This window comes from Athene noctua, chromosome 3, assembly GCF_965140245.1.
Source record: "Athene noctua chromosome 3, bAthNoc1.hap1.1, whole genome shotgun sequence".
In the NCBI taxonomy this organism is placed as follows: Eukaryota; Metazoa; Chordata; class Aves; order Strigiformes; family Strigidae; genus Athene; species Athene noctua.
Window position 1 is genome coordinate 26,189,673 of NC_134039.1, and position 14,864 is coordinate 26,204,536.

The 14,864-nt window shown below is 41.0% G+C and overlaps 1 protein-coding gene across 1 annotated transcript in view; it reads left to right on the plus strand.

Annotated features, from left to right (window-relative positions):
* The first annotated feature begins 5,345 nt into the window (after nt 1-5,345).
* BMAL2 (basic helix-loop-helix ARNT like 2) overlaps nt 5,346-14,864 on the plus strand; it is a 46,665-nt gene continuing 37,146 nt past the window's right edge. The window contains exons 1-5 of the mRNA XM_074901163.1: nt 5,346-5,487; nt 6,570-6,717; nt 8,047-8,082; nt 11,221-11,259; nt 13,868-14,025. Of these exons, the coding sequence (XP_074757264.1) occupies nt 5,346-5,487; nt 6,570-6,717; nt 8,047-8,082; nt 11,221-11,259; nt 13,868-14,025 (523 nt within the window). The remainder of the gene's footprint in view (nt 5,488-6,569; nt 6,718-8,046; nt 8,083-11,220; nt 11,260-13,867; nt 14,026-14,864) is intronic.

Consider the following 14,864-nt stretch of genomic DNA (forward strand, 5'->3'; position numbering starts at 1 on the left):
TCCGTGAACCAGGTGCCTTCAGCATTCTCAAGTGGTTCTTCTTTAAGTCAGGTCTACTGGAGAAAATGGCTTCCATGATCTCCAGACAGTCAGGGGTTACAGGCTCTGATGTGGTCCCGCTGAGAAAAGAGGCTGGATTCACAATATTAGTGGTCCACTGTTGGCACCAACCTGTCATCCCAAGGAAAGTTCGGAGTTCTTTTACCATTCTGGGTTCACGTGTGCGACAGATGGCCTCTTTCCATTCTCAGCTCTGTTGTTCTCCCGGAATCCTGAATCCTAAGTAGGTCACTTGCTGCTGGACCAGTTGAGCTTTCTGTTGAGAGACTTGATATCCACTAAGTCCCAGAAAGTTAAGCAAACTGACAGTCCATTGTACACAATCTTCCTTCATCCTTGTAGCTATGAAAAGGTCACCTACAGATGGTAGTAAAATTCCTCCTGGCGAGGGTGGGGTCCAGGCTTCAAGTTCCCAGGCCAATTGATTCCCAGAGATAGTGAGGCTGTTTTTAAAAACTTGTGGTAACACTGTCCAGGTTAACCATTTTGTTTGGTTTGGTTTGTTTTTTTCCCTCCCTGTATCAGGGTTTCCTCATTCAAAAGCAAATAGCTTCTGGCTTTCTTTTGCTAAGGCCAGGCAGAAAAAGGCATCTTTTAGATCCAATACAGTAAATCATATTTGAACTCCTTTTAATTTAGTTAACAAAGTATAAAGATTTGCCACTATAGGATATAGGTCTTACACAGTTTTGTTTATTGCCCTTAAATCCTGAACTAATCTATAACACTTGCCATCAGATTTCTTTTCTTTTCCAAGTAAAGATAGCGGTATTACACCCTGGTTTGCATTCAATTAACAGTCTGAATTGCAAAAATTTATTAATTTTTTTTTTTTTTTTAATCCCTATCTGATCTTCTGCACACAAAGGATATTGTTTAGTCCTCACCGGAGCAGCTCCTGGTTTTAATTTGATTTCTGTTAATTTGGCATTCTTAGCCTTACCTGGTATTCCAGAAGCCCACACTCCTGGATATACCTGGTCCAGAATTTCTGTTGGTATTGTGCTCTCCTTTTCAGTCTGTAACAAAGAGAAACTTAAAAGTTTGATTAATTGGTCTTCCTTTATTTTAAACTCAGTTCCTTTGGCACTAAACCCAATCTTCGTTCCTAGTTGTTCTAACAGGTCTCTCCCTAATAATGGTTTAGGGAATCGAGGCAAATAAAGAAACTTATGTATACCTCTTTTATACTTTATAGGCTGCATAAAGAAAGCCTTTCCAGTCACAGAATCACAGAATCATCTAGGTTGGAAAGGACCCTGGAGATCATCTAGTCCAGCCGTTCGCCTAGCACAGTTCCCACCTACAGCATATCCTTAAGCTCTAAATTGACCCTACTCTTGAACACCTCCAGGGATGGGGACTCCACCACCTCCCTGGGCAGCCCATTCCAACACCTAACAACCCGTTCTGTAAAGAAATGCTTCCTAATATCTAGTCTGAACTTTCCCTGGCGCAACTTGAGGCCATTCCCTCTCCTGTCGCTTTCTACTAGGCTAAAGAGGCTCAAACCCAGCTCTCTGCAGCTTCCTTTCAGGTAGCTGTAGAGGGTGATAAGGTCTCCCCTCAGCCTCCTCTTCTCCAGACTAAACAATCCCAGTTCCCTCAGCCGCTCCTCATAGGACATGTGTTCCAGACCCTTGACCAGCTTTGTAGCCCTTCTCTGGACATGTTTGAGTAACTCTATGTCCTTTTTGTAGTGAGGGGCCCAAAACTGAACACAGGAATCGAGGTGTGGCCTCACCAGCGCCAAGTACAGGGGTAAGATCCCTTCCCTGTCCCTGCTGGCCACACTAATCCTGATACAAGCCAGGATGCCATTGGCCTTCTTGGCCACCTGGGCACACTGCTGGCTCCTGTTCAGCGGGCTGTCAATCAATACCCCCAGGTCCCTCTCTGACTGGCAGCTCTCCAGCCACTCCTCCCCAAGCCTGTAGTGCTGCTGGGGGTTGTTGTGGCCCGAGTGCAGCCCCCGGCATTTGGCCTTATTGAAGCTCATGCAGTTGGCCTCAGCCCATGGCTCCAGTCTATCCAGATCTCTCTGCAGAGCCTCCCTACCCTCGAGCAGATCAACACTCCCGCCCAACTTGGTGTTGTCTGCAAACTTACTGCGGGTGCACTCGATCCCCTCGTCTAGATCATCAATAAAGATGTTAAACAGGAGTGGCCTCAAAACCTAGCCCTAGGGGACACCACTCGTGACCGCCGCCCACTGGATTTAACTCTGTTTACCACAACTCTCTGGGCCCGGCCATCCAATCAGTTTTTTACCCAGAGAAGTGTGCGATTGTCCAAACCTCGAGCAGCCATTTTTGCCAGGAGAATGCTGTGGGAAACGGTGTCAAAAGCCTTGCTAATGTCAAGGTAAATTACATCCACAGCCTTTCCCTCATCCAATAAGCAGGTCACTCTGTCACAGAAGGAGATCAGGTTTGTCAAGCAGGACCTGCCTTTCATAAACCCATGCTGACTGGGCCTGAGCATCTGGTTGTACCCCATGTGCTGCATGATGGTGTTTAGGATGAGCTGCTCCATCAGCTTCCCGGGTATCAAAGTCAGGCTGAAGGGCCTGTAATTTCCCAGATCATCCTTCCGCCCCTTCTTGTAGATGGGCGTCACATTGGCCAATTTCCAGTCAGTCGGGACCTCCATGGTCAGCCAGGACTGCTGGTAAATGATAGAAAGTGGCCTGGCGAGCACCCCAGCCAGCTCCTTCAGCACTCTCGGGTGTATCCCGTCTGGTCCCATAGACTTGTGTGTGTCTGTGTGATGCAGTAGGTCACTGACTGTCTCCTGGATTGCAGGGGGGTTGTTCTCCCAGTCTCTGTATTCTGGCTGTGGAGGCTGGATTTCATCAGTACAACTAATCTTGTTATTAAAGACTGAGGCAAAGAAGGCATTAAGCACCTCAGCCTTCTCCTCGTCGCTTGTTACCAAATTTCCTCCTGCATCTAGCAGGGGATGGAGACTCTCCCTGGACTTTTTTTTGCTACTGACATACTTATCGAAACTTTTCCTGTTATCCTTGATTGCAGAGGCCAAATTAATTTCCAGTTGGGCTTTAGCCCTTCTGATTTCCACCCTGCATAGCCTCACAGCCTCTCTGTAATCACTGTGTGTGGCTAGCCCCTTCTTCCAACGGCTGTAAACTCTCCTTTTCTCCCTGAGTTGCAGCCAAAACTCCCTGTTCAGCCAGGGTGGTCTTCTCTGGTGTCGGCTTCTCTTAGAGCACCTAGGGACCGCCTGCTCCTGAGCCATTAACACTTCCTTCTTAAAGAGCGCCCAGCCTTCCTGGGCCCCTATACCCTTCAGGAGAGTCTCCCAGGGGATCCTTTCAAGCAGCTGCCTAAACAAGACAAAGTCAGCCCTTCTGAAGTCCAGGATGTCAGTCCTGCTTAGCTCTCTCCTGACCTCTCTAAGAATAGAGAACTCTTATTATTTCATGATCGCTGTGCCCTAGTCGGCCTCCAACCTCCACGTCGTCCACCAGCCCTTCTCTGCTCACAAAGAGGAGATCCAGCAGGGCACCTTCTCTGGTTGGTTTACTCACCAGCTGCGTCAGGAAGTTGTCTCCCACACATTCTAGGAATCTCTGGGACTGGTCTCGTTCTGCCGTGTTGTATTTCCAGCAGATGTCTGGGAAGTTAAAGTCACCCACAAGAACAAGGGCAAGTGATCGTGAGATTTCACCTATAAAATATCTCGTCCATCTCTCTGTCCTGGTTGGGTGGCCTGTAGTAGACTCCTACTACAACATCTGCCCTGTTGGCCTTCCCCCTGATTCTAATGCAAAGACACTCAACCCCATCTTCACTACACCTGTGCTCAAAGCAATCATAACAGTCCTTAACATACAGAGCCACCCCACCACCTCTCCTTCCCTGTCTGTCCCTCCTAACGAGCTTGTAACCATCAATTGGCACACTCCAGTCATGGGAGACATCCCACCATGTTTCTGTAATAGCAACAACATTGTAATTTTCCTGTTTCATCACGGCTGCAAGCTCCTCCTGTTTGTTACCCTTGCTGTGTGCATTGGTATACATGCACTTCAGATGGGCCAATGTTTTGCCCCCTTCCCCCTTTAAATCTAGTTTAAAGCTCTGTCAATGAGCCCAGCTAACTCCTGCCCCAAAATCCCCTTCCCTCTCCGGGACAGGTGCATTCCATCTAGTGTTAAAAGGTCAGGTGCCCTGTATACCAACCCATGACTGAAGAATCCAAAGCCCTGATGGTAACACCAGTCTTGGAGCCACCCATTCATCTGCTGAATTCTCCTGTAATCTTCCTCATCCATCCCCCCAACCATAGGGATGGAGGAGAACACAGTTTGTGCCCCCAACCCCTTAAGAAGTTTTCCCAAGGACCAGAAGTCTCTCTTCATTGCATTAGGCCTTCTCCTGGTGATGTCATCACTACCTACCTGAAAAACCAGGAGAGGGTAGTAATCCTTCGGTCTCACTAGGGTAGGGACTGTTGCTGTGAGGTCCTTGATGCGGGCCCCAGGGAGGCAGCAGACTTCCCTGTGAAGCGGGTCTGATCTGCATATGGGGCCTTCGACACCCCTTAGAGTGGAGTCACCCACTACAATGACTCTTCTGGGGTTCTTTTCAGAGCTGGTTTTAATACCTCGTCTGAAGTGACCTGGCCTTGGTGGACCTTGGTCTTCTTCATTTGTCTCATTTTCCTCCTCCTTCTCTTCTTTGTTCAAAAGTTCCAGGCCCCGAATCTATTGTGAAGGGGCACCATGGAGGGTGAGGGAGGTGGGGAGAGGATTTTCCTGCCTCCCCGAGCAGGGACCTGTTTCCAGCCTCCCTGGTCTCTTAGGGCCCCTCCTTCTGTCTGATAGCAAGAGGATGAGGGATTAATTGCCTTGTTTGGAGCTTCCATTAGCTCCTGTTGCTTCAGGGGTGCTAGGGTATTACTCCACCAGTCAATTTCCCATTCACACTCCCTAATACTTCTTAATCTCTCAACCTCTTGTTTGAGTTCCTCTACAGGCTGAGCAGGTCATCCAGCTGATGGCAGCACACACAGGTGCTGTCCCTGCTGCCCTCCGGCAGGACTGATAGGCTCAGGCACTCCCTGCAGCCCGAGACCTGAACCTCTGCATGTTTGCATGGCAACTTCATCTGGGTCACCACGTTCTTTCTGGCGGTGGTTTTGATGCGAGTGGAGACCATGGTTTGGTCTACGCGTGGAGGACCATAAAGGGGCTAGCTTAGATAAGTTTAGGAACCCGGAGAGCGTCTGCGAACTGCCGCGCCTCATCCCTCTGATGCGCCATGCCCCGTTTGCCCACCCTGTTCACTGCGCTCCTGGTCGCTCGCGCTCCCTGGGGGCTGCTCAGGCAAGCTGTTCAAGTATTAGCCTATTTTCATTTAACTGTCCAGGGTCATATTCCAACAGAAAGTGAGAAGCTTGGAGGTAATTTTTCTGATGTAAGATGTGCTTACACCTAGGAGGAAAAAAACATACACTGTGTGTCATTCTTCTTACATATTTTTACCTGTCATTTATAGACAGCAAAGATGCTCAAAAAAGAAAGCTCACAATAAAGTATTCAGTTTTTCTTCCTGCTGGATTTTGAGAGGATTCGTCTTGGATTTTTGCCTCCTGTTAAAAGTAGGAGATGCTTGCTTCCTTAAATGATCTCTCTCAATCCGTCCTGTGTCTCTTCATGGTGTTAACTTGTTATTTTTTCTAGATGTATCACATAGGATAGTTTCCTCTCTAGCACAATAAGCCTAAAGGAGTGCCTACATTTGCTGAAAAAGAGTTAATTCTGATTCTTTACCTAGATATCAACTGGGTGATTTTTTGTGAAAGCTTTGTATTGAGATATATAAAAAAAAAAAGTATAATAGTGCTTAGATTCCTTGAGACTGTTTTCCTTTTCCAGTAGGTTGCTAGGATTATTTTGGTTTGTGACTTCTCTTCTGTCCCTCCCAGAAACAAAGCAGTTTTCCTTGAGAGAAGGACTGTGAAGGGAACTTCGAGGTAGAATTTGACAAGCTTTCAGGACTCTTCCAACTTGAGACTGATGTTGTGTGTAATTATAGATTTAATGTCAGAATCATGGTTATGGCAAACTTTCAGTTTTTGGATGTCCAGCTTGTTTAAAAGATAGAGTTTATAATATATTAAGTTTAATTTAGTGTTAGACACAGGATTTTGATCTGTTAACTAATGCCACATCTTTTGATTTTGCAGCAGGATGTTTGAAGTGCTTGGGGGATTTATGTGTAGTCTGCTAAGATTGTGTAAGGAGGAGAATAGGTATATTTTATATTGTACTGGTGTGTTGATTGGGTTGATGAGATTGTTACAGGGCTGTGGGATGATGGTGTACTCTGTACGTAGGATGTAGCAGTGCAGCCTTTATGGTTTTTGTATCAGAGGCATAGAAGCCACACAGACTTTATTTTTAATTTTTCCCAGATGAAAATCAGAATAGATACATAACGATATAGCTCTAACTGAACACTGAGCATTTTTCTCATTCACAGGTAATTTCTCAATAGATGGAAACCTGTGCATTGCTTCTGGGGTCCTCAGCCTCATGAATCCAATAACTAAGCCTGCTACCACCACTTCTTTCAGTGCTTCTGTGTCTGAGATTCCAAGGAAGCGCAAAGGAAGTGATTCTGATAACCAGTAAGTAAATTGATTCTGTATGTGTCTCAACATAGATTTGAGACATTCATCTGTTATTTATGGTAACTGTCTAATCCCCTTTCCTTTATTTATTACCATTCCTTTATTTATTACCATTATTTATTACAATTTCTTCCAAATGCATTGTTTGACAGTCCTGAGTTATTAAAAATAGAAAAAAATAATCCTTAAATCTAAAGGTTATGTAGGATTCTGTAATACCATTTCCTGGCCTGAGGTGCCTGGGTAATGTGTCTTTAGTACTGAAATTTCAAACTTCTTTTTCTTGGGTGATTTTTTTTTCCTTTGCCTGCTAGTAAGGCAAGTTCTCTTTGCAGCAAATTGTTATTACCTTGCCTGAAGTCTCACAAGTGCACACTAGAGTATCACCTTAAAGTGTGAAACAGGATTGCTAGTTAAGCTCTTTGATATGGAACTGCAGAATCAGAACTGCTTCTTCAGTGACCAGAGCAGCCATTTACTTAAATGTCCAGGCAGACCTTTGACCTAAAAATGAAGACTGTCCTACAGCAGTGCTCAGTCTTTTTAACTGAGTCATACTTGACTACTGATATCATACTGTCAAGTGTTTTCTCCTGTTTTATAACTGCTAAACACATGCCAGTTAATCAAATAATCATTTACATAGAAAAATATTTTTTTGAAGTGATCTATTCAAAACTGTATTAATCAGCCAGAAATAAGGGACATGACTCAGTCTGCAGATCTGCTGCCTTATAGTTATCTCCAAACCAGTGTGGAAAATCCATGTTTTAAAGGGGGGGTGGTGGGGTGAGGTAGGAAATGTCTATGTATTTAGGATTATTAAAGTAGTTCTCTTTAATCACTGCTTCTTCCATATGTAGTCCATTGATCTGCAGAATGTGGCCATGCTGTGGATGTTGGTACAATTGTCAACTTGGAGATTCAAGTGTATCCTGTAGATCACTGAAAACCCCAGAAATATATTAGTTTTGGAAAAAAAAAAGTCTCCATTCTTTTTCAGTAGCACTTGTTGATTTTTACCAGTTCAGTAGAAGTGCTGGTTCATCAATAGTGTTTCACTGAAGTTTGGATCTATCTCAGGTTTTATGAAACTTGTGTCATAAAAAAAAAAATAAAAATAGCCCAAGTTGAAATACTAATTGAAAAAGTATTGTTTTATAAGAAGTAGTAATTAGTTTTTAAAAACTAATGTTCTTGCTGAAGATAACTAATTGAGTGGGCTTTCCACAAAAATTTTTCTGTGGCTTTTTTTCATTGGGTATATTAAGTCATCTTTTTGTGCTTCAAACTACATTTTGATTACCTTATTACCTGTTTCTGCAGGTATACGGTTGAAGTTGATGGTGATCCCCAGAAAAGGTACTTTTTATAAATGAATCCATTCTTGCTTTCAGTGCTATAAACATGGCACATTTACCTGTTTGGCCAGATGAGCTGTATGGCTTGCCTTAAGGAATGCTTTGTCTAAGGGCAGGTCTTTGTACAGCACAAAGTGATAAAACTAATTAACAGGATGGATAGGTCCATTTCGTGTTAAGGTTTCATGATATTTCTTTCTAAGAAGATACTCTGACTTGCTTATAGATTTACTAGACTTGTTAGTATTGAAGTTAGGGGAAGAATGGAAGCAAATGACAAAGAAGACGACTAGGGAGGTGAGGGAAAGGTCTCATACTCTTCTAGGACTGGTGCATGGAAATATTTTTTGTCTGTTTAACTTCCGTCAAGTGCTTTTTAAAATGGAACTACCACAACAATGTTAAAATAACGCTATTACATAGTGACAAACCAGAGGTAAGTTTGGCTGTACAGCATAAGTAAATCCTTTGTGTATGTATGTTACAGGATAGTTACTGGTTACATGATTGCTTTGTTGTAATTTCTTTTTCTGCACCTGAATACCTTACTTAGAAAATATATTTGTTTATATGTAGCTGTGCAGCATTCTTTTTTATAAAATAGAATATTTCAGTTGGAAGGGATGGACCTACAGCGATCATCTAGTCCAACTGCCTGACCAATTTGGGGCTCACCAAAGGTTAAAGCATGTTGTTAAGGGCATTGTCCAAATGCCTCTTAAACACTCACAGGCTTGGGGCATCGACTATCTCTCTAGGAAGCTTGTTGCAGTGTTTGACCACCCTCTCAATAAAGAAATGCTCCCTAATGTCCAGTCTAAACCTTCCTAGTGCAGCTTTGAACCATTCCCATGTGTCTTATCACTGGATCCCATGGATCAGCACCTCCCTCTCTGTGTCGTCTCCTCAGGAAGCTGTAGAGAGCATTGAGGTTGCTCCTCAGCCTCCTTTTTGCCAAACTAGACAAGGCCAAAGTCCTTAGCCATTCCGCATAGGACATGCCTTTCACCAGCTTTGTTGCCTTCCTCTGGATGCATTCAAGGACCTTAACATCCTTCCTAAATAGTGGGGCCCAGAACCAGACACAACATTCAAGGCAAGGCCGCACCAATGCTGAATACAGTGGAATAATCACCTCTTTTGACTGGCTGGTTATGCTGTGTTTGATGCACCTGGGGGTGCAGTTTGTCCCCTGAGCTTCCAGGGTACAGTGCTGGCTCCTGTTGAGCCTGCTGGCAACCAGCACCCCCAGACCCCTTTCTGCAGAGTAGTCAGTGCCAGTATGTGGCTTATTGGGTAGTATAAAAATCTTTCTTTGGGGATAAATTTGTTGTTTCTTTGTGGATTTTTTCCATCTTCTCTTATTTCCTTAAAAACCTCTGCTTCCACTTTAGAAGAAATGGGGAAGTATGTTTAATAAATTAATTGAAAAAATAGAGGGAAAGTTGGTATTCTTTAATTTTTCCTGGTTAATACAGATTCTATTCTTCTAGTATCAATTAAATAACCTACTTTATAGCCATGAGGTAGAATTTTACCCTATGTTCATGTAGTTAAGGTAGTTTTAATCCAGCTATTTATATTGGTAACAACACAGCTGTTAGGACAGAGGCTATATAAATCCATTGAAGACTGTGACTGATTGCTTGAGCAGCAAATTTGTTCTAATTTCTTCCCGAAGTGGAGCTCCTGAGGGAGAAGGAGAGTTAGTTAATAGGCCACATGCTGCATTGCAGTTGAACTGTCTCACCCTTACCTCTTCTCTTACAGTCAGACAAGGTAACTTCTATCAGAGTTCATACTATATGCACATTTCCAGTAAAAGTTTGTTTTAAAATGAAAGAAAAATACTAACTAATGTTAACTTTTCTAAATCTGAAACAGTTTCACTGAAGAAAAGTCTCAGGGTCTTGTGAGCCCAAACTACTCCTGTATCTGGGTTTATCAGATTCTCTAGAAGATTTCTGGGTTCCAGTGAAATTCCAGATTGAAGAGCTGGATCTCTAAATGGTGTGTTAATTTGGCTTTGGCTGCTGTAACAGAAGGGTTTCACCTTCGTTCATTTGTAACTTCGTTTCATTCACACCAGGGTCAGTGCTTAGTTACAGGTGGAAGCAGCTCTTTGGGTCTTTCCTAAAGCTGTAATCTCCAGCTGTCCTTCTACTTCCTCCTTCCGTTTCCTCATAGGAAACAGCTGCTGACTGATTGGGCTGTCTCCTTATAATCCTTCTGGTACAACACATGCCTCTTCTAAAAGGGTTGTAGACTAGCAGGTCTCTCCTCTGGAATGGAGTTTAGAGTACTGCATGAGATGTTTCCACTGCTGCATTAAAAATAGCTGAAGGACTGCTGTAGAAATATTGAAAATATTTGTATCAGTTTTTCTTTTAAGGAAAAGAGTAGTCAGTATTCGTATGGGAACTGTCTCTGCAAGTATCAAATTGCTTGTACTGAACTGGCAAGATAACTATTAGGCCATGTTCTGATGTCCTTAATAGATGGTGGTGAAGAATACAGTGATCTTGGGGAAGAAGAAAGAACATGTTTAAATAATCCTTTATATTTTCCTGCTGCCAAATATTTTCATGATACAGACACTGTGATTGCCTTTCATTTACAATTTTATGACATAGACTTTTCAGTCATTGCTGTATAGTATGGAAAAAATTTTTACCTTTTCTGACCATGTGCAATTAAAATGTATTTTAGGCCTAGTCTGGGCTAGGGTTGCTTTTTTCATCATTTGCCAGTAAGATTTCAAAAATAAAAATGAATGGGTGATCCCTCTTGTAAAAATATTAAATAAAAAAATAAAATCAAGCCTGGACTTAAGTTATTTGAGTATTCCATTACTGTTGTGTTCTCCAGGATAAAAATATCCCTGTAATTATGAAATATCCCTATAATATGCTCATGTAACTGTGAATATTGGAAGTTATGCTTTGGTCTCTTTCTGTTGTGCATCACTTGCTAGATCATTTTTGGCTTAGGAATTTTTGTGGGCTTGCTTTTGTGGGCTTGCTTTTGTTAGAGCCATAGTAAACTTGTAACATTTTCTATATCTTCTTGAATTCATGGGAGGAAAGAAGTGTCTAGTATTAAATATGCAATGTAAGAATCTCTATCTTGTTTTCTCTAGGAGTGAAGATGAAGAACATGTTAAAATAAAAGATTTCAGGTACAGTAAATGTCCATTTTGCTAGTGAATACTAGGATTCATAACAGTAAAATATGAGTTTGGGTAACATTTGATAAAACTGTCAAATACTTAACAGTAAACTTTTCCTTTCCCTCTGCTAAATGTATAGTAATTTTTAGAGCTTCCTTGAGGATTTTATTTTCTACTAATTCTAATGAAAGCTGTGTTGCGGAATATCTCACATAGAAAAAGCCTTGGGTTAATATTTTCAAGGTGAGAAGTAGTCTCAAGCTGTATATAAAGGGAGGAGCTGATCCTCAGTCTGTATGAATTTGAGAATTGTTTATTTCTAGATTTGTCTACACTTGGAAGTTTTTAAAATTTATTCCATGTGAAAATGAATACAGCTAAAGCATGACAAAGACTTCTTGTTCTGGAACAAGTTTTTGTATAGAGAATTATTCAAGGTTTGCCAGTGCGCTTGGAATTTGCATCTTAACTGAATCCAAATTGAAATTCACCTAAAGCAGTAAGATTTGAAACACTGTGTGACTGAATGTAGTCATGATTCATCCAACCAAATATTTAAAAGTATGGGCAAAGCACTGAGTAAAACCAGAGTTGTTTTAAAAATGTCTTTCATTTGTCATGTGAGCAGAGATGTCAAAGCAGAAATCCTCTCTGCTGTCAAAAGCATTATTTATACAGTATGCTAATAATGATGAAGCGTTTCTGTAATTTAAATAAAATGGAAGAATTTGAAGCATTCCAAAATATATTCACAGTCTTTTTGTTTAAATCCAAAATTCATTTTTATTTACTGAGTAAAATCTTGCTATACAAGATTCTGTTTTGCACACTGCATTAATAAGTTTCCTGTCATATTGTTAATTTTTTTCCTTAAGCTTTGATTTATTAGTTGAAGGAAAAAAATAGTTAGAAGACTCTTTGAAGGTTTACTTAACAGTTACCTCCCTCCAGTGTTTCTTTTCTCAAGCTTATTGAGGAATTTGCTTTTCTCCCTTTCCCTTTGTAACCAGGGAATGTAACAGAAGGCTTTTTGAATCATCCAGTCATCACCTGAATTTCTGCATCCACCTGTTCAGTTTTCTATAACTCCATATTGACTTAGAGATGTGGAAGATTGCCCTCTTTCCCCATATGTTTGTATCTGTCTTCCTGAGTTTCACAGTTCAAGTAGCATACACAATATATTACTTGATTGTTCCTATCTGACACGAAGGAAAAGTTGGGTGAACCTGTAGAGCTGAAAAGAGCTGATAAAATTAAATTTTAAAAAAGGCTTTAGAGAGAGTAAACTTAATTGGCTGGATGAATGAACCAGAATTATTTGTGTGGAGAAGGGATTTATTTTTGGGAAAAATACTAAAAATAATAGAAGACTATGTCATTAAAACTGTACTTTGTTCTTTCTCAGCAGGCCAGGTGTAGTTAACTCTATTACCTTTGATACCTTCTGTTACAGTATGCCTAAGAGAAAGAGTTTTGGAGATGAGTTATCCAAAATTTGTTGTCCCACAGTTTGGTTAACTATCGCTGTATCCATTCTCAGTCAGAAGAGAAAATAATCTTGGTTTTAATTGGGTGACTAGCTTGACTTCTGGGTAAGGAGGGAATTGAATGAATTAAACTTTTCTTGATCTACTAGAGGTTGTTAGAGGGGAGGAGATTGACTATAAAAGCTAATATACTCCCATAGAAAGAATTCAAGAAAAGGTGATCTGAGATATAAATATATTTGTTAAATGCACTGTCATGTGCCTTAGAGGGGGTTTTGTGATCAAAACTGTCCAAGCAGAGAAGCTCTCTTTCTGTGGTTGAGTTCTTGGACAGAGGCTTACCAAGAAATGAAACCTGAGACGCAAGGGATGCAGAGAGACTGAAGCCCTTTCTACCACCTTATCAAATGAACGAAGGTGAAACCTTTCTGAAATACCTCTGGTGAAATTACATGAGGCATAGCTTTTTCTTTCAGTTTCTGCTACATCTCCTATAAGCACATATAAATGTATTGTTGCTTCTTCTGTATTATGAATAAATTTGTGTTCATCTTCAATCTGAGTAATTTTTAAGGTAATGAGGTAAGAAGAAGACATTGCTCATCTCAAATTGTTGTGTAAGGCAGAGTTCAGAGGTGCTTTAGCAAGTGTTGAGAGCATTCTTTTAAGAAAAAAAAAAAAAAAGGCAGCAGAATGAATACCCCATCTTGGTTACACAGGACAGGTAGAGATAGGGCCAGGGAGCAGAAATGTTTTCCAGTGGATACGGGGCATCAGATGTTCTCTGGTATATGGTAAGCTGTCAAGGTATTCAGTTGGACATTAAGGGTCACAAGAAGAATTCAACTTTTATAAGTCTTCATAGTCTCTTGTTCCAGCCACATATAACCAAGTTGTGTCTTGAGATATTTTTTTCCTCCTCAGTATTTCACATCATTATTGTGACCATTTCTGCTTTCACTTGACAAGTGAATCCAATTCAGTTGTCAAATACAAGTAGTGTATGAAAAACTGTTTCAGTGCGCTAGTACTTCTTGTGATATGTTCCATTCCAAAAATTGAATTGATGGACATTATGGGAAAAATCATATGTTCTACATCTTTCTTAAAATAATTTTTCTTCTTAGAGAGGCTCACAGTCAAACAGAGAAACGAAGAAGAGACAAAATGAATAATTTGATAGAGGAATTGTCTACTATGATACCTCAGTGCAATCCCATGGCACGAAAGCTAGACAAGCTTACAGTGTTACGGATGGCTGTACAACACTTAAAATCTTTAAAAGGTGAGTTTTAGGAAGCTAATTCTGAAAATCCTTGCTCTAGCAGGAGTTAGACTGTGTATCTTCTTTGATGTTAAATAAATCAAAGGTCATCTACATTTCCTTGCTGGATTCTGTTCTTCATTTAAATTTACGTGTTTGCAGCTTCCAGAACTTCATTTCTTCATTTTGCTTAGTATAGCAGAAAAAAGCCACCATTCAATGTCTGATATTTTCTGTTTGCTGAGGGTATGCCTTTTAATTGAATCACTCCTTGATTCCTTTCAAAAATTGCAATGATCAAGCAAGTCCGTCTTTTGTTATTTTCCAACCCCCAAATTAAACATGTGTTCTGTATCTCTCCACTTTCCATCATACTTTTTGTAACAGTAATACCTCTGGTGCTGTGCCCATGCCAACAGCTATACTGATAATAGAGAAGCAAATGGTCTTCATACTCCAGTTATTCCCATGTTTGTGATTGCATCAACCCTTTGTCTCTGTATTGGCATTTCATATTTATCTATTGACTTTGAAATTCGCAAGCTCATGGAAAAAGACCACTAAAACCCAAAAACAAACAACCCCCCCACACTATCCAACCAAAAAACCCAACTACAGCTAAATTTTGGGAAGGTTTTAAGTTGAAAGCCAAGTTATAAAATATCAAATACTTCTGATGAATTGTTTGTCCTGTGTGCACTGGTAGAGAGCATGGAGAACTCACTTCAGTGATAGGTTAAGTCTTGTACAGTGTAATTTCATAAAACCAAAACCAGTTCAATAAAACTAAAGAAGAAATTGCATGTGGATATAATAATCTTTGGAACTTGTTTTTTTGCCTGCAAGAATAGTAGTCATAA